This window comes from Rhopalosiphum padi, chromosome 3 (assembly GCF_020882245.1).
Source record: "Rhopalosiphum padi isolate XX-2018 chromosome 3, ASM2088224v1, whole genome shotgun sequence".
Lineage (NCBI taxonomy): Eukaryota > Metazoa > Arthropoda > Insecta > Hemiptera > Aphididae > Rhopalosiphum > Rhopalosiphum padi.
This window is the reverse complement of record NC_083599.1, coordinates 57,542,375-57,570,285: the sequence shown is the minus strand read 5'-3', so window position 1 is coordinate 57,570,285 and position 27,911 is coordinate 57,542,375. Positions and strand designations below refer to the sequence as shown.

The 27,911-nt window shown below is 26.1% G+C and overlaps 1 protein-coding gene across 1 annotated transcript in view; it reads right to left on the bottom strand.

The window, feature by feature from the left end:
- Positions 1-26,142, bottom strand: part of LOC132924615 (doublesex- and mab-3-related transcription factor A2-like) — a 151,956-nt gene extending 125,814 nt beyond the window's left edge. The window contains exon 1 of the mRNA XM_060989025.1: positions 24,473-26,142. Coding sequence (XP_060845008.1) covers positions 24,473-25,226 — 754 coding nt within the window. The 5' untranslated portion in view covers positions 25,227-26,142. The remainder of the gene's footprint in view (positions 1-24,472) is intronic.
- Between the last annotated feature and the right edge of the window lie 1,769 nt (positions 26,143-27,911).

Below are 27,911 nucleotides of genomic sequence, written 5' to 3'. Positions count from 1 at the left end.
TTCTCCTTTAATAGTGAATTTATTCAAATTCAATTTTTTTATATTTTTGAAATAGACTTAAATACCATATTTTCTATAATTATTGAGACTTTTTGTACTACCTATACTTGTGGAGCGTCATGTGGCAAAACAAACTTTTATTTTTTCAAATAAGAAAATGAGAATCCCGTTTTCTACTGTATTTTATTGAGCGGACAATTTTTCTGAAAATGTTAGTTTAATACCTTATTCAAAAATTGAACGAATAACTTTACGTAATGCCCGTAGTCATTAAAATTCATCATCATATGATAAGGATAATATAGTGATATAATACCCGTAGTATACCTGTAGATTCCAAAAATCAAAATTTGAATAACCAAATTATATTAAACGAAAAAATGGTCTGAGGGGTGTGGTGGTGGGCGGGGGTGAGGGATGAGCATACTCGGTGAATCACTCTGTATATACACATGTGATTATAATATTATAATACTATTACACTGTTATTAATGTCGTCGTCGACTACGACGACTATAACAACTCGTGACGAGACGGCCGCGGCGTAACCGTCACAGGAGAATAAATAAAAACACTAACCTAACCCAACCGAACGTGAAACGCGCAACGTTCGTCGGACGCGCGCAACACCGCGGCCCAGCGCGAAACCACCGCCGCCGCCGCATCGTCAAGAGGTCGGCCGCCGTGTTGTCGACGTATTATAATAAATAATAATAATATAGTGGTCGTCGTCGGTCGTTTTTATTTTTACGCACATCGGCAGCGATCGCAACCGAACTTTTGGCCCGCGCCGTATTACGTAGGTACCTCTATAATACGTATATAACACGGCTCTACGCTGTTGTACTATGTTTCTCTTTTGCTTTCGCAACGCACCGGCATAAATAATCAAGGTCACTCGAGAGCTGACCAATATATCCGTCGTCGATGTTGTTGTAGTTGTGGTGGTCGGGATCGTTGTTGTTGTTGTAGTAGTAGTAGTAGTAGTAGTAGTAATCGTCAGTATTTCCTGATCGCCGCCGTGTCATGAACCCCGATCGACGGACGAAAGACAGACACGGCCCCCTACGACTTGCTATACATCGTTATTATATTATTATTAATAATAATAATGCGATATGTGCCTATATACCAATGATAATAATAATAATATCAGTCTACGCTTTAGATTCCGAACGGAGAAATGTATGTGTTTTGATGATTTTACAATGATATGAGTATGTGTTTCGCCCGATGGTCCCGCTAGATTCATCACTTTTTGGGGCAGTCAAAATGCTTTTATTTTCAAAAAAATTAATGAAAATAATATAATAATATTTATGATCTAAATATAATTATCATTATAATTTATAAATGTATAATTATAATAAATGCGATGTTTTGGGGAAAAATTTAATCAAACAATCATAATAAGTATTTAAAATATAATAAATTAATATACTACTAGAAATATCAAAAACTTATCAAATAATTTACTTGGTGATGTACATGTCAAATCGTCTACGATCATTCAATTCAAATTTAACATACCCATTATAGCATTACTACAGTAACCCACTTGGCAACTACTGTTGTAAATCAGAGCAGTACCCACTTGCCTACATTTTTTTTTTATTGAAATTCTCGAATAAGTACTTCCAGATCTTAGAATATAATAATGCATCCATTCCAATGGTCATACAAAAGTTTCCGACCAGCACGACGGCGACGCGCCTTCAACATTTTCAACACACATATAGTTTATATTTTACCAGATTTTCAATAAAATATATATGGAAGCACTTAGTTACTGTATGCATATTTTATTAACTACATGAAGCAATTACAGATACTTTATAAAATATTTGATAACCTCATTAATTATATCATATATTATCGTTTATCAGTCCCAATCAATCTAAGTATAATGTTCGTTTCCAAACTTACTGTACATCATGTATATCATATTCAATAGGTATAGACACTTTATTAGAATCGTTCAGCTAGGAGAATAGAAATGGGCATTTATATTTTATATCTCAGCTTCCGTCCGTTCCGTTCGTTATGAAATAATAAGAATAGGTATCTGCTATATATTACATCCGTGCGAATACAAATAGGTAGTATTCAATTGAACGTGAATGAAAATATGTATCGATATTTTATCAGAACAAAATGCAACAAGTACAAGTATATAAGCACCTTGCAGATCCACTGAATTGTATAGGATATCAGCTCTTTTAGTTTTAAACAAATATTTTCTATTTAGTCATAAATCATAATATTGTCTAGATTTTATTTTTAAACCTATTTTTTCAATTGCAGCTATAATATAATTGTTTTCATTTTTCAAATTATTATACGAGTTATTGTAGTGACCCTAAGTTTTGTGTTTTTTTTTTTACATTAGTGAAGTATGTTTTAACCTGATTGTAAAAACTTCTAAAACTATACCCATTCTAATGCGTTATTTACAGGCACCAAATACAAGATACCTAATACATTTTTATTGCGATTCACGTCCGTGTAAAAATTGATTCATTCCGCTATTGTTATTGGGATTAAAAGTAATTATAAAAAAATAAATATAATTTATTATATTATTCACATGTTTCACCTACACGGCTACACATATTAAATTCTGAGCAGAGCAATACATTTATCGAGTTAACAGTAAATAGTGTTTTTTTTTGTCTGAATACACTTATTTTCACAGTAGAAAAAAATACTTCAATTTTCAACTTCAGTACTACTAAATGTGTTTTTCATTTTCTATGCACATCATATTATTATGTTGATAGTTTTTTTTAAGTGCCGATAAAAATGTAATACAAGACCTCGCAAGATTGTTTTTATAAGTGTACTACAGTTTGTAAAGTCTATTAATGATTATTAATTTGTTGGTGACAGAGTCATATGGAAAAAATACCCATAGGAATTTTCGTACTAACGTTCCAAATTAACAAAGAATAGTATGCTCGTAAAATATACGTAAGTATTTATATGTATAAATAAATCAAGTATTTAATTTGTAATTATACTTTTTACTTTTTTTAACTAAAAAAACCACAGTTCTTTTGAAAAACCTGACATTTCTCTTAAAAAGAAAGGAACACCGAATTCCAAGCTCATATAAAAGCCACAGTTAAGCTTAATAGTTAATGTATAGTATTAAATTTTTTTCTTATTATTTTTGCAATAAATAATTTGCGTATTACATATAAGCACCTTCGCTGACATTATAGAGCTGTCATCAGACCAAAATAGATTTTTAAGTTATAAATTATTTCAGTATTCATATACGCGTTGATAAAGTATGAAATTAAAATTATACTTCTTATTGTCCAATAACTAAGGACATATTGTGAAAATATAAGTAATATCGAAACTTAAAAAAAGTATCTTATTATTTATTTATATACAATTATTGATATAAAATTTTGTTATCCGGTATCATGTTATCTCAATCAAATTTTAATCAATCAGAACTCATAATTTTTGATAAAATGTCAAATGATAATCTCATAAGTAAAAAATAAGAAATTTAACTAAAATTCGAAACATAGATTACCATATTATATTGTACATATATTCGTTTTTTCATATTAAAATTGGAGTATTGTTTTATGTATTATCGGAATCGATAATAAAAGAGTATATTGGAAAGTTTTGGTATGGATTTATAAAGAGAAAGTTAATACAAGAATAGTTTATAATTGTATGTCAACAATTTAATAAATCACAATTATAATTGAAAACATTTTAATTTTGACTTAATAAAATAAACTATTACAATTATATCCATTTAAAAAACGTGGTATCTCATATAGTCTTGAATATATACTTATTAATATTTCGATACGACTAATAATATAGAAAGGTACCTATATATATTTATATATATAATAAATGTATATTGTATACTTCAGATGAAATAATACAATTTAACGAATGATCTAAAAGAAAATTCAATTAGTATAATATGAAGAAAAATGAACTAATATTCATACAGTTAATTTAATTTTTATTCTTAAATTACATAATTAATTAATAAGTTTAATAATGCATTAAATAAGAAGTATTATTGGAATGAGACAATATTGTGTTTGAAAAAGTGCAAAGTTCATTTAATTATATTAATTTATAATACTAAAATTAAATAAAAAAAATACTTAAATTATAAATCCGTTTAAATTAATTACTCGTCGTCGCCATGATCAAAATGTTTAAGACAAACACTTGTTTAACTTTTTTGTTTGTGATGAGTTAAACTGCTTGTTGAAAAACGCATCGTATTGTAGTAAACGAAAATTGAAACTACATTATATACCTACCGGTAGAATAATTTAATTCTGATTATTTTTTTTAAGTTTTTCTCTAAATAAATTAATTATTTTTAATGTTTTAGACATATCTAGTTTTTAATTTTTTAATAGTAATAATTTTATCTTTTTTAATAACGCCATTTGATCAAAGAATTTGTGTTTTTATAATTATATTATAACTTGAGAGTACAGATACTATTTATACTTTTGTGTTGAAAGTGCTGATGATCAGAGCATATAAATAACGCACCATAATATAATATAATAGGTCAATCATACCACAGTACAGTTAGTATATAGGTTAAGTTAAAATTATAATTTACGTGGCTGATTTACAAACATTTGTTATTTCATTCATTTTTGTATCTACTTACTACTTTCAAAATATTTCAAAGAACCTCCATAGAATTGGATTAATGGGACCAGCGTCTCTAAAGTCCAAATAAATATTTCTTAAATCTTTTATAGCAATATTAATATATGAAAAATTATAAGTTTTAAGTAATAAAAGTAAGTATTACAATCCACGTATATAGAATTTTAAATCGATATCAGTAAATATTATTTAATCATTTAAATATCGGGTCTTAAACAAAATCTACTTAGGTACGTAATCATAATAACGTATAATACCATTAATAATATATAGGTATTATATACGCATAAGAGTGTCTCGCAAATATTTTATCAATTTCAAGTGTTAAGGTTATGAAGTTACTATTATTCCCGCCGATTATTATTTTTCATCCAAAAAGAAAACTATAAAAATAAAGATAAATTATTATAAATGGTATGGACTATGGTAAGTTTGAAAACCATGTCAATCTTAATAAGAAATATCCATCTTAAAAAATATTTACGCAATAGATATCTTTTAATATTTCATTAATGATTTATGTTCTAACCGTGTATCATCTTAATCGCACGACTACACAAGCTTATAATTACAATAATTTATTATATTTACACAAAACTAGTTTACGCCTATTTTATTGTTACTATTATTAATATAATTATTTAAATTTAAGTTGAAAATAGTAAAAGTGTATACAATAAAAATTATATTTTACATTCAAATCATATACAAGTGGTTTGCATTTTATTTTAGTTTTCTGCAAGTATACAACCACGCCATTTGCCTATAGTTTAAATAGGTATCTAATTTTTTTGTAAAAGAAAACATTCAATCAGAGTCCAAAATATGCCGATTAAACATTAATTTAACTATAAATTGACAGAAATATATGAATTTTTTTTATTTTTTATTTAATCAAATGTATGTTATAGTATATTTTTGTTGTAAGCTAATTCGTTTTAATCATTATTGTTTTATTATTTATTCCGGGGCTATATACTTTTTTTTTTTTTTTAGTTTCCTTCAGTGCAAAATTATTTAAACACTATTGTCTACTATTCTTCAAACCTTTGTTTATTCCAATATTGTGTTTTTAAAAGTATATTATTACATAGCATAATATAGATTTACTAATCATTGTTTTTAAACTGTATTAGCACCAAAAATAATATCAATAGTGAAATTTGAATTCAATATCTAAATTAATTATTGTGGATGGTAAATATCCATCAAATAACAAACGATTTGTATAATAACTATTCTAAAATGAAAACCATTTCATATAATATGTATTCAACTATTTTAATAAGCCATATTATGTATTGTTTGGTGTACAGCTCTAAACCTAAATTATCTACTGATACTATTCTTTAACCCATAGCACTCATCAACTAAAAAAATTATATCATAACTAGCATAATGGATAAATGTTGATCACATAATCCGTCTAATACGTTAGAATAGTCTAGCTTGATACAAATCGAAATAAACGTCGGTGTTACACACACACAAATTTGTATCATATAAACGATTTCATGAAAATAAAATAAAAAATGTACTAATGACATTTTTGGAAAATTAATAAAATATAAATATCAACGTATATATGATCTATCACCGACAAAGTAGTTTCATAACTATAACTACGTTACAATAAGCAGATACATATTATGTGTTATTAACACGATTAATAAATACATTTGTAATACGCATTGTGTATGGTATATTGAAGGTAGGTATTTCAATTTTGAAAAATAATCGGGTTAGAAGTAAAACTATAATATGTTTATACCTAATATATTATTATACATTGTAGGTATTCATATAGGACACACAACCACTATATAGCCAATTGTCTATATATAGTAAGAAGGAAAGACGGTGAAACATAAAATAATCTCTCACTCCTAGTGACATTATAATATTATTGTGCTGTGCACATATATACTATATTATAATATATTGATTTCCTATTGTTTAATATTCTTTACTAACGTAGTCATGGGTTATAACGCATTGTAATTTGTAAGTACATACAAATTTGAAAATAAAATACAATATTTTATTTATAATAGTCATGGTTAAATACAGGGTGTTTCACTAAGCATGATTACCCCCTTTTCATTTTTGAACAATAAATGTATTCAAAATTTGATATATATTTTTACAAACAAAAATTCACTTTGTTTGCTGTGAATTGTTAAACTGATGACATTTTTGAAGAATGTGATGTATAGTTCAACATACATTATTTTTTATTGAAAAATTGTCAAAGTTAAAACATTTTAACAACTCTATAGAGGTAACGTCAGGCATACAAAAAAAAATTTTAAATCTTTATAAAACTTGTAATACATGCATTGCCTTATTAAAATAAATAATTTATTATTAACAATATTACAGAACACACTAGATTATGTTATGTTTATTTATTCATGAAGAATATTTCTATAATATTTATTACATAGGATCTAATTACTGATACTATTAATATAAGTAATTTTTTAATAAAAAACACAGAAAGCATACAAAGACTAATAAGGGCACTAGTGATTTAACCTCGGCGCTAGATAATGATGTATTATTTTATTATCAGTTGTGTATTGAAAAGCATTATTCGTTGGCATACAGTGTACGAATAACTTGCACAAGATCTCCAATTTCATTTTTTTTTCGTATGGTCAAAGCAAATATATATTATAAGTATAAATTACCTAATTAAGAAAACCTTCTAAAATTATATTGATAAACTGTTGGTTTTTTTAGGTTTCAATAACATGTTTTACTTTTTTTGAATTTGTATAGGCAAGTATTATCATAATGAAGACTGTATTAAATGTTTACAACTTTTTTATTTTAATATAGGTATATAAATTAATAATTATATGGTATTGTAAGTTTAATATTATATTGTTCAAACGTGACAGTAAAACAATTTATATCTATTATTATTATAATAGCTACTAAATATTTCTTAAGTGCGTAAAAAATGTATACATTTATTTAAAAATACACCACTGTTTATTAGTATATTAATATATAAAAACCATGGAAAATATCTAATACTTAATATCTTTTAATCATTAGTTTATTATAAAAAATAATTTTTTCAAGACTTTAATTTACCTATTCGTGTAAAAATAATACAAACCTACAAAATCAATTAAACTTTTTTTTTTAATTTGTATACTCTAAATATTTCTTTATTTCTTTTAAAAGTTTTAAGTAACATAATATTAACAGATTTCCAAACTTTTAAATAATAATTTTCGAAATTTTCCTTATGCATACAGAAACAACGAAAAAAAATCAAAATTTCAATAAATTTCATACTATATATTAATATTATACTTAAATATCTTGTTGAACTATGGCTTATAGACAGATAAAACTACGATACTTGAAACTTCACAGAATGTATTCTGTTATTAAAAATAATATATGACAATCTAACACAAAAATAACACAAAATTACTCCTCATTTTGATCAAAATAATAAATACACTTTAATTTTTTTTTAAAGTTATTTTTGTTTTATATAATGCTAATATTATAATCATCATACCTATTATTATTTAAGATTATTTATAATTTTATTTTATGTATTAAAATACATAATTTAAATACTTGATAGAATTTTTTAATGTCTATTAGAATATAAAATCTTCATTACAAATATGAAATAGTCATAAAATGTAATACAAAATTAATATATTTAATTAAATTTATTAATACTATGAATTATGATAATATATCTACCTAACAATGGCTTAATTTATAATAAAATATTCTTTACACTCCATGAGTATTTATCGTGACCGTGAAATCGAAATTATTTACTATGCATCATAATAATAATTAATGTTTAAAAATGTTAGTGTTAAGTTGCGATTGTATGCTGAGGATCTAGCATAATTGCAACATATTTTTCATATTTTTATGTATTTTCCAACCTATTTAATGGTACATTTCAAGAATGTACAATCATTTTGTTCGTTGTTAATATTGACTTGCTCGTAAAACATGTGCAGTGTATCGTTAAAATGATTAAAAAAAAAAAAATCAATTTCGTTTTTTTCTTTTACAATTTTATTACCACCAGTCAAACCTAAACGAGGTTCACTTCTTATTACTAACAGAGGTTAATAGTTTATAACAAGTTACTAGGCAAACTATAATAGTAGTAAATAGTAATAAGCTCATAATTTCAGTCCGTACATTTTATAGTTTTTGAATGAAATTTATATTTTTCGCATTTATTTTCATACTGAAACCAATAATATAGTATGCTACCTACCATAATATAATATACAAGATATTTAGATATGTATTGGATTCCGAGCAGACAATAATTTTTAACAAAGTTAGATTATTATTTTGTGATAATTAAGAAAGAAAAACCATAAAGTTATTTGATATTTTCATCAAATATCACATTAACATTTTTTAACACTATAATATTTTGAATTTTCGAAATGTCCACTTTGGCTTTATTATTTTCAACGTTTTCCTTTTTTTTGATCCACTATTATGTTTATAATATTTTTGTCTTAAGGTCAAACATTTTGAAAATATAATTCAAGGTTTCTTAGTTATTTTTGCAGCAATTAAAATACAGTTAGAATTTTAACAAAATTTAGAAAGTCATTATTTTGTTGATAATTTATAAGATTTTGAATTTTAATATCTTAGAATTAAAAATGTGATGTTAAGTGTCCTGTAAATAATTTTATTACTTTTTTTTTAATTTTTAAAGCTAAAATAATTTGATCAAAACTATATATCTAATTTCTTATGATGTTACATGCGTAAAATAAAATAAAATAAGAATATATTTTGATAGATTGCAGTAAAATTTAATATATTTTTTTTACATTAATTTAATAATTAAATAATACAATTTTAATTTAATAAGCTTGATTAATAATTATTTGAGAAAAATTCTGATTGTTGATATGCCATGGTTATTTTTAAGGAAAAATCAATTATAACTATTGATGAGGAGATAAAAGTGAACAATACAATCAATGACGTTAATATCATATTTTAAAAATATATAAACATTTCTGTATAATACTATAACTGTTTATGATTTATTTTTAACAAAACATAGCATTAATCTATTAAATAGCTTACTAAACAAGCCGTTTTCATATTTTACAACAAAAAAATTTAGTTTTTCATTTAAAAATAGTTATAATTGTATAAACGATTGGGAATTTATGTTGATTCAACACTAAATTTATTAGTTTACTACAAAACAATAAAATAATGTATTTAAACAATTTTAAACTGTTATTGCCATGAAAATAAATATCAGAAATTATACTAAGACTTATTAATTAATTAAAAAATGTTTAAAATTATTATAACAAAATTATAATACCTTTAAACTAGTAAATGTAATTAATATTTTATAGGTACCTACTATGTACTATTGAAATACATATGTATATATAATATACTGTTTTATATTTTTATTAAAAAGTAAAATCATTAACTGTTAATACATTTTTATAATGTATATCTATAATTTATACCATATACATTATATATACATAGATAATTTAATATACCTATTCAAATTATAACTACAAAATTGATGACTTAAAAATAATATACTTTGTGTCAATGTTAAAATTTTATCGGAAATGTATAATATTATTATGTATGAGTCCTAATTTTAACAATTTACAGTAGATATAAGCTATAAATTAAGACATAGTTAATAAAAAGTTATTAGAGTATCAAAAAATTAAAACTGAAAATCGTTGCAAACAATTATGTAAACAGCAGTTGAGATTAATTTATTTTTAAAAGTAATCTTAAAAAAAAATTTAAAAAAATACTTATTATATGCTCACAAAATGTGATCTATCTAAAGCTAAATTCCCGCGGGACTAATTTTATGGCTGGAGTACGCGGTGTTAGAATAGAACGGATAAGGGATACCTGCAACACCCAATTCACTGTTCCTATTTACACTATCATCTACCCTTTTCAACATTCATCGAGAAAAATGGTACTAATATTATTTGAAAATCTTTCGTTCTTGTTTACATACTTTGTGATTTCGATTCTTGGCTAATATTATTAACACATATTTTTAGTTAGATACAATGTTTTTTAATGGATCCATTACAAATTAATCGTAAATCCGCAATAATCATAATATAAATCTGCATTACCATCATATGAGTTGAGCAAATATTATTTTTGCATATGAGTTAAGTGTACTTCAAATGGCTCTTGTGGTATATAGTACAGTATATTATACACATTATACACTGATGGTTAGAACTTTTTAGATTCAACACCGAGGCGACAATAAGATATCAAAAATTAATTTATAAGTAATGCATTATTAATTAATTATTTTGGACGTATTTCTTTTCATATACCACAATATAACACTCGTTCGTGTCTAACAATTCATATTTTATAAACCCACCGCACAGGCTATGAACAAAGCAGTTTATGTGATAGACTTCTAACACTGGAAAATCTATCTCATATAGATTCCTACTTTAGCTATATCTATCAGAGCTAAATTGTCACTATTCAAATTATTACTTTAGTACCTATATATATATATATATATATATATATATATATATATATTGTCCTTTATCTTATATATATATTAATATTGTATTATGTTATTTTAGCTATTATAAGCTTATTTGTATAACAAGATATTTGTTATGTTACCCATCTATAATCGAGCATACTAAGCGTTAATTTAAGTAAATAAATAATTATATATTATGGTTATAAACTCACACCACCCGAAGTGCTTACGATCGGCATATAACCGAACGACTATACACAGACTTGATTTTCATAAAGAATATACTGTCATCTTACGATAATTCAATATTATATCTACGTGTCGTTTTAGAATGCTATAAAATGATATAACGTGGGAATGGAAAAACTAATTGCAAAGTGTATACGACTAAAAAGATTTACGCTTCCTTGTCCTCGAAACTTGGAATCGATTTATGTATATTACGGCGTACACTTAGGTACCTACTCTTATATTATACATATATATTATATTATTATATATCCCCGATCTGGAATAAAATTGTTTTAAATAATAAAAATTATTACGTTCGACCCGAGTTTACGACCTATCTGACATGGCTGCATGATTTAGTTTATGGTCGGCTCAAAGAGCACATGACAGTTGCTTTAATTTGCTCTAAGAACGCGTGTGAGTCGTAAATATTCAAATATTATTATATCGCGTCACAAGCGCGTGCATTTCATTCTTAGGCTGGTCAAGTCTCTGCTGACATTTAGCTTTTATATACACACGTTTTACCCTTACTTATAACAAATGTATATAAAACACGTAATACATAAAATATAAATATGTATTGAAACAAAATATATATATTTTATAATAGAATAGACCATATACGTTGTCGTTATGAATAAATTGATAGTACGATATGTTCTTTAATATAATATAATATAACTCTAACAAATCAATTTTTGTATTCAATAGGCAAGTCATATACCTAGGATACAACTTTAGGTAAAAACAGGTTTTACTAACAGAATACGTACCGTACGTTTAAATGATAACTTAAACCAGTGATGTAGATAATATAATATGTACCAAAAGGATATTATATAATTTTAAATAGCAATTAATTAAACAAATATATATTATATGGGACACAAGTACACAAATTATTTATACTTGGATAGAAAATTCAAAGAACCAAATATTGAACTCTATAAATTATTATAAACAAAACTTTAGTAGAATTTTCGAAGAAAAGTAATTTATTTTTAAAGCATTTATTTGTCTATTGGTTTATTTCCAACATTATTGATGAACAACCCTAAATATATATATTATTTATATTGAAATTTATCACTCAGTCATTTGTCCGCACTTTAATGAATACTTTAATAAACTAATACTAAAAATATTAAATAATCAAATAAATACTTAGACAGTTGGTTATCTAATTTTTAACGGTTCGTGTGAAATAAATTTGACACCTTGTAAAAGTTTAAAATACTTGAAAAAATGTTCATCTGTTCCATCCTCTCGTAAAAACACCTTAAAATATAATTGCATTTGTACTGTGGGGTGTATGTAAAGTAATTATTTCCACGCTTTATGCATTGAATTAGTCACATTACATTCCAAATTTAATGACAAATGTACACGGGTCTACCTACATGCTACATTTAATAACCACGAAAATCCATTAATATACCGAATGTATAACATATATAGGTAGATAAACGATACGTTAAAAAAAAATTCGAATAAACTACCCATCATCGAATCGATTTCAAAATAAAATAAAATCGAGCGACAACCAAAATACTGATAAGACTAACGACTAATTTTTGGAGCAAGATTTTATGATCTTTTTGTCAGACTTCAACTACTTATGTCTTCCATAAAATAGAACTATGGACGCACGCCCTTTGCATTTATTAAGAGATCATCTCTATTTTTATCATTTACTATTAAATACCCTTTGACAACTAATTGTTTTCGGTCTTGTTGTGACAGAAAAATATACCAATTGCATATTATATATCCACTTTAAATATATTTTAATTATAATATATTGTAGGCTTTTCTACCCACCTGTACATAAACTGTTTTATTAATCAGTATAATGTTTATATCATGGTACTATTCTCTCAATTAAGTATTTAGTCAACATTTGACAAATAAACAAAAAAATATGTCTAATAAATTCTCAGTCTATTGTAGGTACTATGTAGTTACATATTTAAATAAGGGGGGATGAAGAACCATTAAGCTGTGCAGATATGTTGAGTATAAATCATTATCAAGTACCTAAATCAATGTAATAGTTTTGTTTTGTTTTTTTCCGATTATTTTTAAAAGTACTGGGAAGTATTTACTTTTAACCCCTCCTTTCAGCATAAGTATTGAAAATATATTATAATACTAATTTATCAGAAGGTCAGAACTGATTCTGTAAAAAATCCCTAAATAGCTATAAGACAATAAGTTACACTGATTCGCAAAAGACACGCGTACAAAAAAACTATGAAGAAAACATATTCGTAGCATTAATTTATTATTTTACCATACAAACAAATTAAAAATAATTATCTTAATAGCTAATATAGGTGAGTACTTCGTTTATAAGGTTTCGATGGTCTGGGCATAAACAAAATAGATAACTGTGGTGAAAAACTAGGTCAAATGATAATCGCTCATCGCATATAATAATTTATTACTCTTTAAATGGTTCATATTATTGATATTGTACATAGTAGCGTTGTGAGAGTAAGTACTCGATTCATATTAAATTATAAAAATAAAAATACTATTTCATTTTATGTTCATTTTATACAATACATACAGAATTATTCAAAAATGTATTATTATTTATTTGTATACAATTGTTGAAACAATAAATTATACAACTATTATAAAAATATTCATGTTATATAATATATATATTATTTTTATTTTACTACTGTTATTTATTGATAACAACCACATTCGCAAATTGTTCAGCTAGGTTTTAAATCTAGTGTTTTATTTCTATAGGTATGACTAATCAGTTAAAGGATGTCCCAATATGCTAATACCTAATAGGTCTGTATTGATATTAATAAGCATAATGTTTTCACCAAATTATGTAAACACGACCAGAACAGATAGAATTTGCTATGCTTCCGGAATCTCTCATTGCATTACTCAACCAAGACCCTAACTCTATCACCACCTAAATAAAATTTATCATATACTCTTCAATATATAACACTCTCTATACCATATTATCGTTTGGTATTTAAGTAGCCTTTATATTATCATTCATGTACTGTTATACTTCTATGTTATCTATATGTAATGCAATATTTTCATATCACTCAATGGCCACTCAATGGCTATGGATTTACTTGAATAAATAACTCCGTAACATAACACCAAAAATAAACGAATGTTAATTTATTGAAGGTAATTATTAAATAACAGAACGATTATAATATTGACCAATTACTAAAAAGAGTTATGTTAACCGATACATAAGTATACCTACTTAGTACTTATAATATTTTACTAAAACTATTTAATATCAACGTACTTATATAGTTTTATCATTTTGTATATTAAATATAAGTATAGCTACTTTTTAAAATGCAATAACAAATTTGTTGATAGTTATCTACTGCTTATTATTATTATCACTATTATTTTTAATTAATTATCAATATAATTGTATTATGCCTACATAGTACTGTAGAATTGTAACTTGTAAATTAAATGATATACATGGTGTGCAATTTATATTGAAATAGAACATTTTAATTACACAAACCATCAAGAGTTAACGTTATTATAAGTCCACAAGTTCAGTAATAATTTCATAATTATGTGATAATCAGACAAACGTATAGATAAACATTAGTACCTATATTAATAAACATTATAACCTACCTACATTTAAATACATTGTCTTCGTTAAGAAATATTATTCAATTATTAAAATTTAGACTGGATACATTAATAATACTTGTATTCTTTGTTACTATGTAAGTTAGATTAACGTTAATAATGATATGGAAAAGTATTAACGCAAAACTATTTTTGTTTTACCATAAGATAAAGAGATTACTCCCATAATTATTAACAGAATTTCATCAAAAGTATTGGAAATAAAATGTTATTAGTTTAATAAAAACATATCATTTTATTTTATTTGTTCAACTGTTGTATAAAATATAATGAAATGTAATGCATAATACACAGATAAATATAAATTATTATAGTTTATATTACACGACGTATTTTTAAGTGGTAAAAAGAATCAAAAACTATAAAACAATATTATTGAATAATCTAAAAACAGTTAAAATACCTCGAAAAAGTTCATTTTGTTTATATATAAGTCATTCTGATTCTGACATACTGGTAAAGTTTTTAATAAATGTAGAGAGTATGAAGGTTAACCTATAGTATTACGGAGTAGATATATATGTAATAAATAAATATATTTTTATATCTTCAACTTCAAAATGTTAATATTATTCATACCTAATTAATTTAATTTTTAGTTGAAAGGTAAAATCTATAGATTACCTTAAACATTTTTTTTTATTATTATTAGTAGATAATTATTCTTTATTCACATAAAATAGTCTAAAATAAATCAACTATTATAATCATTAATACAGGAATTTTAAGGGTTTATAAATTAATCATAAACTATTTACGTTTTTGAAGGGTATTTCGTACTTATATTTGTTCATTATTTACTCATAATTAATAAAACATAAGTACCTACTATTATATCGTCTCATATATCACTATACATTATATAGTTAAAGGTTGTTGTTGAAATTAATTTAGGTTCTATATAGTTCCCCAATAAATAAACTAAATAAAATGTGTTTTTTAGTCATTTAATAACTATACGCATTTTAGTTTGTAAATAGATACGAAATTATTGGTAATAATATAAACTATTAAAAAATAATGACTATATAAACAATATATTTTATAAACTATAAAAAATTACAAAGTGAATCTTGATTTTCAAAAAATATAGGAAATTATGAAAATCTCATAGTAAATATCATGCGTCTTACATTATGATATTATAAACTTTCCAACAATTAATTTAAATGCATCAATTAAAATAAGTAATTAGAATTTGGAGCTAAAATATCGATACGGGAAATGTAAGATAATGATAAAGTAATGATGCATTAAATGACAATTTAAGTACCATAACATACAATAGTACTATAATCTAACTTTAAGATATAATTAAGTTTAAACAAAGCTTAAAAAGATCTCATCAAACAGTTCTCTATTTTTTTTTTAAATATATATAATCTATATTCAAACACACATGAGAAATTTTTAATTTGCATTATTATTCTTTTTACTCAAATTTTAAAGCAATATATTTTAACAAAGGTAAAAATGTATATTATTTATACTTATAGCTGAGTTTGTTAGTTATTTAAGTCTTTCAACAGATGTCGATAGTTTAACCTTACACTTATAAAAACTATTGCTAAAATAAAAATAAATAAATATTTATTTAAAATATAGACTAGATTTACAATATTTTAAGGTTTATTCACATGGAAATTTTGAAACATTTGCTTCTACTCGATAAAAAAAGTTGTTCAAAGCATAAGATAATTGATTTTTATTAATAATAATAAAACATCATTAAAAAATTAATGGGAATATTAATACTGAGAATATTAATGAATATTAGTAGATAATTATTACAAGTTGTGTGTTTATTTTCAAAATGAAAGTTATAAAATTACTTTGATAATAGCTGTGAAATGTTGTCATTATATTTTCAATTATCGCAATACGTGTATTAAAATTATAATTATATACTTTTCCTGTTTACTATCTATATTTTCTACTTAAATACGTCTAATTGAAGTTTACTTAATTTATATAGTTATATTCAATAAAAATATATTAACAATAATACTAAATTAAAACATCAATAAGTATAATATAACAATAGAGTAGGCACCTACAATAGTATATGTAAATTTACCTATTATTAAAGTATATTGCTTGTATAACATAATATATACGCATTACACAGACACACAGTTCAATATTTTTTTTCAAGTATTTAAAATTTTTAGTTTTTGAATCAAAAAAAATAGTTAAAAATTGACATTTCAAAAAATTTTCTTTATAAATATAATTTAAATACATTATTTAGTCGATGGAAGACGATTGAGACGAAATATTTTATCACTACTTATATACGATAGTAAAATGTGCCTAGTTATACAAAATAACACATCATTATAAATATATATAATATATATAATACCTTTAAATACAGCTCACGTTCAAAATCTAAAATACTTATTTTCAAATTTTAATGATCAGCATAAAGTCTACCCTCTTCATAGTAAATTTATATATTTTCTAATGATTATCAACAATGACACAAAATTGATTATTTACAAGTGAGTGGTGTAAGATTTAAAACGAGTAACCCATAAGTGTGTGGGTATACGAGTACACTCAACGTTAACAAAAATCATTGATATGGTTTAGTTAACTATTATTGTTTTAAGCGAGCACCTTATTGACATGATTCTTACTCTTGAACAAAACATTTCAAATATTTTACAGAAAACAGTTTTTTTTTTCACACGAAATTCAAACGTCTTATTTTCTAATCTCGATTATTTAATATATATTTTCAATACAATAAACAGATTTACATGAACACAGATTTACAATTTGTAGAAATAGTTCTATAATTCTATATACTACTTATAAATATATAAGGAATATTTATAATATAGATTCCTTACAAATTAATAAATTTTCTAGGTGCATATTATTTAAAATCATATTCAATTAGTCCTTCGAGTTTTTAAATTAATAAATCAATATTAAACCTAGGTAATGTTTATTTGTAAGAAAATCCATTTGAATTTTCTATTTTACCTCTTTATAAAATCTACTTAAATACTAATGAATAAAAATAAACTCAAATATTTTTTTATGCTGAACACAAAATCGTCTAATATTTTAAAAGGTTAAAAAACATAAATTTGATGTTTAGCCAATTAGTTATTCATCTTAACTATTTCATTGCACTTTAGGTTATAATAATAATTTTATATTTAACATTCAAAATTAATTTTATGAATTTATAATTAAAATTGTTCTTTGATAATGTTACATTTTAAAATTTTTAGTTTTAAAAATTAAGTCAACCTTTACAATTTCATGTAAAGAATCAAACTTGACTATTTATTTCAACGTCTGTTTCTCAAGTAAACTCGTCAACATAGAATTTCTAAGTTACAAATTTTGGGGATCTACAGTAGCTTATAGTAAAATTTATAAGTAGATATTATACTAATCAATGTTTATTGAATAGACAAACGAATAATTATGTAAAATTTGTTACATATTATTAACCAACGAAATATTCTTTGTTCCTACTGATTCTACATATCATTACTAATTGGTATTACCATAATTCCCCTTTAGGCTAATTTAAAAACTAAAACTGATACGTTGATAATAATAATTAGTTAATATCTATTATTATTTTATATTTATTAGATAGACTGTATTATACTATTATCACATTATAATTATATTAAAGACCTCCACAATTTCTTGTCAAAGATAATGTAATAGTTGATATTTAAAATTATATACATATACATTTTAAAATTTTAAAAGTTATAATAGAATATAAAAGCACATATCCACAATATCCATTTAATTTGACTAATTTTTAGCTCTAGAATTTAATATCTTGACCATGTAATTTTGGCACGCCGCCTATATTATTATATTATATAATATATTTTTCTCCAAGGTTTTCTTTTTGGTTCTTTCTATTATTTTATTACAGTCATATCGCAGTTTTGTTTAAATAACGTGGACTATTTTAGATCAGTTCCACATTTTTAGTGAACTCAATCAAAATGAATCTTTTCTAACGAATTATATGTATAACACAAAATCACAAGTCTTAAGCAATCAAATTGATTAATGATTACAATCCTATATGGGTATATACAGCTGTATTATATCATAGACCGCAGACAACAAGTGAATTTGTTGTGGTTAATAACCATATTATATTGTACAAATTTTACAGTACAATACTATGCCATAGACCATAGTAGTATTTGCACAAGTTTCCAATTATTTTTTTCATTATTCACATTAAAAATTATCATTTCAAATAGAACTAAAATATATTCTGACTTCGATCACGGAATATTATTAAGATGTAATTTAGTAGCTTTAATAAAGTTAAATGTTATTATTTATATTGATATACCATAGTTGTACTTATATAGCCAATATAAGTACGTACCGTTCTTTTTAAATACACTGACCCGGTTTACTATTATTATTCTAACTAAAACGTAAAAACAACAGTTTTTTTTCGTATCACTTATTAAATAAAGAAATAACTCGTGATGTGAATAGACATTTTAATACCTACCTAAAATATAATTAAAATATTCAAAAAAGAAAAACAATTGTAATCGTCATTAATAGAAAAACTACTACTAAAGGTCTTATTTTTTTTTTAAATACAATTATAGATTCAATTAAATAACCTTTGATCTTATTGAAATAATAATATTTACATTACACGTCATAATATATATGTAATATAACCAAACGATTATTGTACGTATTTACTACAGATGAATTAAATGTCAGCATGTTTTATTCCCATTAATGGCTGTTCCATTTTTAATTTGTTTTTTTGGAAAATTATTTTTAAATTAAAATCTGGGTACCTAGACAGTAGACAATATATCTAAACCCAACTATTCAAATCCACAATATATTTTTGTTCATTGGTACTAGGTATATACAAAAATATAAATGTGGATTTTAGTTTTTTGAAGTAATTAAAAATAGCCAATTATTATGACATTATTATAAACATTAAATTACGTATTTATATTAAACATAATATGGTTGACGGGCAGGCATGTATAGTACGAAAGAAAACGGGCGAGACACTTTTTACCAAACCCATGCCCTTCCCTTTTGGACAAATTTATTTATCGGCAAAACCAAAAAGTTTTATATTTACTTTATGCTATATTTATAGAAAAGTATAAGAAATATAAGTTGTAAAAAATGATATAAAACCTATATCAAATTATATATTATAAAATTGATACATATATATATATAACCTACACAATTTATAATTTTGATACATTTCTGTATGTATAATATTAAGTATCTTTACATTTGGAAAAAATATGTGCATGCTTAGAAACTGTGGTATGTAGGTATATTGATAAAATAATAATTGATAAAAATTATAATTTTTATAGATTTTATATTCCATATATTTTTAATAATTTTTTTATGTATAATATAAAGTAAATATTATACTTTTTAGTTTAGCCAAAAAGTAAACCGGAAAAAAAGGAAAGAGTACGATTTTGGTCAAAAACTTTAAGTGTATTTTAGAGCTTAGTTTTCATAAAATATCAAAACTCTAATTATAATTTGAAAGAAACAGAAACAGCATAGAATATCTTATTTATTTAACGAAATAAAATAAAGAAAATCGTGGCACGATATTTGTTGTAGGATAGTGAGCTATCACGTCATTCACCTCATGAAGTATTATTACAAATTTTAAAACTATATTATATAAAAATCATCACGATAGAAAAACGAGTCTAAGCATATGCGGGTGATATGCGGGTATTGCATCTTCTTAAGAAGTTTTAGAAATAGTCACAATATGATTGAATTAACCTTGTATTAAATTGTCAAGTCTTAATAAACCAAACTGCTAATTCTATAAATAATTTCTAAAAATAATATTATTGTCAGAAACTTATAAAAATTCACCATAGTTTAAATTTTAAATGTTCGTAAAAACATTGTTAGTCAAGATTTTAACGATATTACGGTTAAATAGTTAGAGCGCAATAAAAGAAGTTAACCTTAACCTTATTTAAAATTTGGAAGTATTTATAAAGCCATAATTATGAAACATTTCATCAATCACAAGAAGAATAAAATTAAATATGAAAATTATAGTTATAAATTATAATGTATAAATTGTGTACATGTAACTATAGTTCAAACCCTTATTGTTTGCTATCGAATAATATGTTACGATCATATGTCATAAATACTTGTATAGTGTATTACATGTACTGCAGGATTGAATGAAGTAGAAGTATTATTTTAAAAATCTCAAAGTTAAAATATTTAAAAAAAATTCTTATTTTATTGTCTATACATGTCCCAAAAGGAACGTTATTATTTTCTGAATTATATTATTTTTTCAAAATGGATTTTTTAGAAAAGCAAAAAAACTAATTATACCTCTAATAATGACTTAACAATTAGTATTATTACTAATTATCTAAATCTTCATGTAAGATATAACTTTTGAATTATTGTTTCAAACAAAATAAAATAATATATATAAGTACATATACTGAAAAGAAAAATATATCAATTTTTAGCTAAGAAATTAAAATATTTACATTTTTATTCTGTAAAATATTAATAATATTCAAATAGGTAATTAAAAGAACTTTTTCCGACAAGACAAACATAATTTTTTAGGCTGTAATTACGCGAGTTTATACGTTAGTTATTTAAAAAGGCATGTCGTTTTCTATATACTTCCGCGCCTTAAATTTGATGTTTAGCCAATTAGTTATTCATCTTAACTATTTCATTGCACTTCAAGATTATAATAATTATTTTACATATTAGCACATGCCGTATAATAAACTCAATTAATAAGCCACGCGTAATGTAATTTTAAACAAAAATAGATTAAGCTATTATAGTGGACTTTCGGACTAGTGCAAACCGTGACGTAGTATTATTGGACTATATTATGTGATTGTAAAATAAACGTTGCACCATTTTTTTGCAAGATAATTTTATAATAAATTCTGACCATGGAACGGAATCACCGCAACATTCTGTATACGACCATGTGTAAGTATAAATAGACAAAACATATACATGCCTCTCTCTGTTACTTTCATAGTTTCATAGTCTTATTATTTCCTCTTCTGTTTCCAACTTAACTATTTCCCCGATAAAAATCGCAAATTATCACATTCGATTTGACAACAGTCTACATATGAGTAAAAAGTCACTCTTCCATTTATTTCCGAACACCATTGATTGTCACGCAGAATTACATTTACTGACAATCAGAGTTAAGACTAAAAAAACAACTATAAATTGAATTTTTTTTACAAAATACTATAAAATAATATGTATGAATATTTAATACTCATTTCAACTGATTTAATTTTACAATAAGTATCAAATTTCACTAAACAATTGTATTATTGTACAAATCGTTTAAAAACAAATTGGAATAAGAATAATTAATTTTGCTGTTATCGTTTGTTTTTATATTTGCACAACAATTGTATTCATTTGTGAATTCAAAAACTTCATTCTTTAGATATTTAAATTGTGTATTACTAATAGTTTCACAGACGCTTTATCAAATTAGATAATATTCACTTAAATGTAAACCATTATATGACATAGAAAAAATGCATAGTTCAAGATGCACAATTCAAAAATAATTGTAAAATAATAATAAAAACAAGTAAATCGGTGATATTTTTTTTCTATGACTTGAAGTAGAATGTGCTTAGTCGTTGAGCAATTCATTGTAATGGATGTGTGAAATTTGAATTCAATGATAAATTATTATATATGTAAAACGATTCTGAGCAATGATAGTCTATGAGCGTATTATATATTGCTAAGTATAATTAATTATAACTAATTATTATAATATATTATGTATTTATACTGCTATGTATTAATTTATTCTATTATAAGTTATAGAGTAGGTTGAATTAATTATTTTTGCCAAAATGTTCGCATTTATATTATTAATAATTATTTATTATAGGTACCCATTTATTATATCATATTGTATTATATTGTTATACATTTTTGAGCCAATACCGATTTACTGTAGGTTCATAGTATAAATAAGAAAGTTTAAAATTACTTAAATATTTTCAAAATATTATTGAGTATATTATATAAAAATATATAATCAATATACGTACAAGTTTCAAATTCCTACGAATAATATTTTTGAGTTGCAATAAATTAACTAAAATCGTTATGTTTTGTTTAAATATCTATTTTCATTCAAATTTGAACTTAAAAAGCCTATACAAAAACGACTGTTTATTGTAAACCTGTATTTTATACTTAGTCAAAAATATAATAAAAATATAAGTTTTACGGTGTGAAAAATCTATGCAATTTACATTTAACGTAGTTTAAAAATGGATTAATTCAATAGCATTCACGGTCAACACTGATGGAGTATTAGCTAGTATATATTTTATAATAACAACGTAAATGATAAACCTAATTTTTCGAGCCTTGTCTCTAAAAATGTCTCTAAAAATTTTTAACTACAAAATTTTCAATTTTTCACCATGTCAAAATGTTATCTTTATAAGTACTTTGAAAAATAACCATGCCCATGAATTTTTAATGTTTTTAAGTAGTTTTAAAAACAACTTATGTGGGATCTTTATTAATTCTCAAACTTTTTAACCTAAAAGAATCCAAATTTCTATAAATCGCTAACAACTAATTAAAATATTTTAAAAACTGTATAGATTATAGAAAATAATAAAATTTAACAGATTCAAATGTTTCAAAATTCTATGATTAACAATTTTTAAGTTATATTAAAAAAACTAAAATCAAAAAATAATTCACGCGTGTATATCCAAATTCATTAAGTTATAAACTTAATTAAATGTTATAAATTGTATTTCATTTTAAGTTATTATTTTAAAACTATTAAATTTTCTCGTGTATAATTAACGTCTTATAAGAAACTCTTATAGCTTATGAACTGCCTGCATCTTTGTATTTATAGGGTATACTTTGTTTATTTTATTTTTATTTACAACTATCAGTTAAACTCCTCAGTCTATTTCTCCTAAAATTGAACTGTTATTACAAGTGCTGATTAAATACAGACTGCATAAGTCAGTTAACCTATCATTAGAAAAAAAAAATAAGAAAAAAAAATCACAAATGACATAATATTTGAATAAGGGCGGGAAAACCATAATAATTACATAATTCTAAATCCGTATACACAGACACGTTTTACACGGCAATCTCGAGCATTGCAAATTATGAATGGCGTAAGTAACGTTATTTTCGCAATGACCACAATAGTAAAGCCCATCACCGGCCGGTATAATCAACAATAATAATACTTTGCGCGTACGCATAACTGTTGCTTACCTGCGTCGATGTCTTTTTTGTCTACGTCGTCGGCCAGATGACTACCGCGATCGTCAACGGTGTCGTCCCTGCTGTCCACGATTATGCATTCGCCGAGAACGCCGTCGCGGCCGTTGACGATGTCTATGGACGAACTGTTGTCGTCGAAATCGGACGTCCTGGGAGACATCGTCCCCTTGGGCGTGGACGACCGAGCTACCTGCGAGGACTCGCTCATGTTCCGTCTGCTGCAGGACTGGGGCGTGGTGGCGTCCGGCTGATACGGCACGGGACGCTCGTCCATGAAGTTGGACGGGTTCAGCTGGAGTTCCTGTTCGCGCTGCTCGTCCTCCTGCCGGGCCCGTCGCTTGGCGGTCTGCTCGGCGCAGTTCTTGCGCGTCGCCGCCGTCTTCATACACTTGGGACAAGGGCAGTCCCGGTACTTGCAGTACCGCTTGTGCTTCTTCCACACCTTGCGGAGCCCGTGGTTCTTGCAGTTGGTGCACAACCGTTGCTTCTCCTTGACGGACTGCTGCGCCGCCTGCACCACCGCCGCCGTGGAAGTGACCACCTGAACGTGTTGCTGCTGCTGCTGCTGTTGCTGCTGTTGATGATGGTGGTGATGATGATGTCTGCTGGCTGGCATTTCGGGGTAAGGATCTGAAACACGTGGGCGTATGTAATTTCTGTCCGTTTCGCGGGTATTTCTGTCAGCGTCAGCGCGGTCGGTCGCGGCACGAGTGCGCTTCCGGCCGGACGTGGTCGTCGCGTTCATGTGCGACACAGCTGCAGCGCTACAATCACCATAGTCGCATACAGCCGCCGCCGCCGCCGATCGGATGTCGCTCGGACCGATGATGGCGAAAACGCGGAACGTACTCGCGCACGCACCGCGATATTTGTGCACAAACGTGTTCCGCCGGCAGCGAGCCACGTGATTTCCCGTGCGGCAAGTCCCCACTAGCGGCCCGGCGTACCGCGCGCGCCTCGACCGACGATCAGTACGTCCGGCGCCGGCTGTACGCGAGCAACGCGGCCCAGTGCTCGCTCGGTGTTCCTTTCCGGGACCGCGCCACGTAGACGGCGACCGAGCGCAGCGACAATAATAATAGTACGATCACTCGGCGGACGTCGTCGTCGTATCGCGACAAACTAAAATATATTAATGCCGACAATAATGAAATGATATTATCCGCAGACCTTTCGCTTCAACTGCCGGTTAAACGGTACGCGCGTCGTCGCTCTCGATAAACGACGGCGGTGCGATATTATAATACAGTGACGATGTCCACGAGGTCAGCAATGGTTCAAATTTAAAAATTGCATGTACTACGTGCGCGTGGCGTGATGCATGACGACATTATACGCGTACAATAATATACAACGATATACTCGTACGTATTACGTGATAATATCCATCATAATATATAATGTACACGAAGAGTACTGCTGTGCGGTGTGTGCGATTTAAATCGATCGTACGAAATCAAAAAAAAAAAAAAAATAATTAAAATTAAATGAAATGAAGTGATGAAAAAATGTTTTTCGTCTACAATATTATTATATTATCATGATTGGAAGAGAGCGCGTGTCCGCGTCGTCTCGCGAGTAGCGGCGGTGTCCGGTGAGACTAGAACGGGTAACTTAATGCAACTGCAGTGCCATGCACACGGACGGTGCAACAGGCTGGCATTGGTGTACACTAGCGCCGTAACACGTCACGGGCGGATTCTAAGCGCATAACGGCGGCGACCGTGTGTGTGTGTGTGTTTGTGTGTATATATATTATTGTGTACTATCCGCGTCGACCAATGCTGTTTTAAACGAATTATATGGTTTATTATAATAATATCTTAGATATGGTTATATACATGCGCGTTTAGATAATAATATTATATTACGTATGTGTGTATGTTAGACAATTTATTATTGTGTAGATACGTCTTAGACTCTTAAGAGTGTCCGGTTTACATGCAAAAATATTTCATGAATTACGCAAACAGTTTGTATTGGTTGTGAGTGTTGACATGAAGCAACAGTGAAACAATTTTTGTGATTAATTATTTTATTTATTTATTATTTATTTATATATTATTATTTATTACCAATATTTCAATCGACATGTCTAAAAAAAATCTTGTGGTTTTCATAATTTTTGTTATATTTTAAAACTATATTCTCGGAACAACTTGTCACACATTACGTCGACAACATAACACATTTTACAACGTATTTTCAATTAAATTACAGTTGTACACTTGAACGCAATATACCTACGCACCGCAACTGACGCAGCTGTTATTAGAATTATATTATTATAATTCTTATAATATAGGTACCTAAATATTAAGACGTTTATGATATCAGTATAATATGAATAGACTATCAAAGCGGTTCCTAACCCTTTTAGTTGTGCAAACCATAGATTTTGTAAAAAAAACTTTGAAGCCCACTGACTTAATGTATACAGGCAAAAAATATGAGCAGGTAAACACACAAACATAAATAGACACCTCTATATTTACGTGTGATGAATATATATTTAAATATATATATATATAATGTGCACAAATGTCAGTGATTGGAAAAATATAGGTACTGCTTTATTGTAAGTTTATTTTATTCAACTCAAAAACAATGATGGTCAAAGTTAAAATAAACTGTGATGTTTTACATTGTCTCTCACGAGAATGTCAATAAAAGAATTACAACTGAATATTTTTAGCCTCAAATAACTTTCAACATTAAATTCAAATACTTATAACGACTATAATTAACGCAAAATCGATTAAGTATATCATAATTTGCCTACGCTCCACGCCGACCATTATAAATGATAATGCTACAATAAATAAATAATAATTAATAATACATTAAATTGAAAGCTGCTATCCGCTATCAAATTGAAAGAAACAGAAAATAAGCAAATTCAAATTCAAAAATATATGATATACATTAAACATATTTGTATGATGGGTATTTCAAACGATTTGAATCAAACCAAATATTAGCAAATTACACCATACATATTGACAATAAGTCCTAAGTATTTTTTTCTTTCAAAAGTATTTCAAACTAAAAAGTAGTTCTTTTTCCTGAAGAAGTATTATTTAAATTATACATTAGATTTATTTGAAAAAAATTATAATTTTTGACAGGCATCTTGTTTTTTTTTTTATGTAAATGTTATTCATTATCATTAATGTTTTATAATTGCACCACATTTTTAATTTAAAAAAAAAAAATCATACATCCAAATTTTTAATTTCAATTTATAATATAAAATTTTATATTAGAGAATATAAAATATAAATTGACTATGTCTAGTAGTTTGTAAACCAGTTTCGAATAGCCATTATAGATTACCAACGAATTTTGTCTGGAGTTACAATTACAAAGCTTATGCAGATTAGTTATCGAAAATATAAGTATTAGCTACCTATACCTATTAAAGATGAAA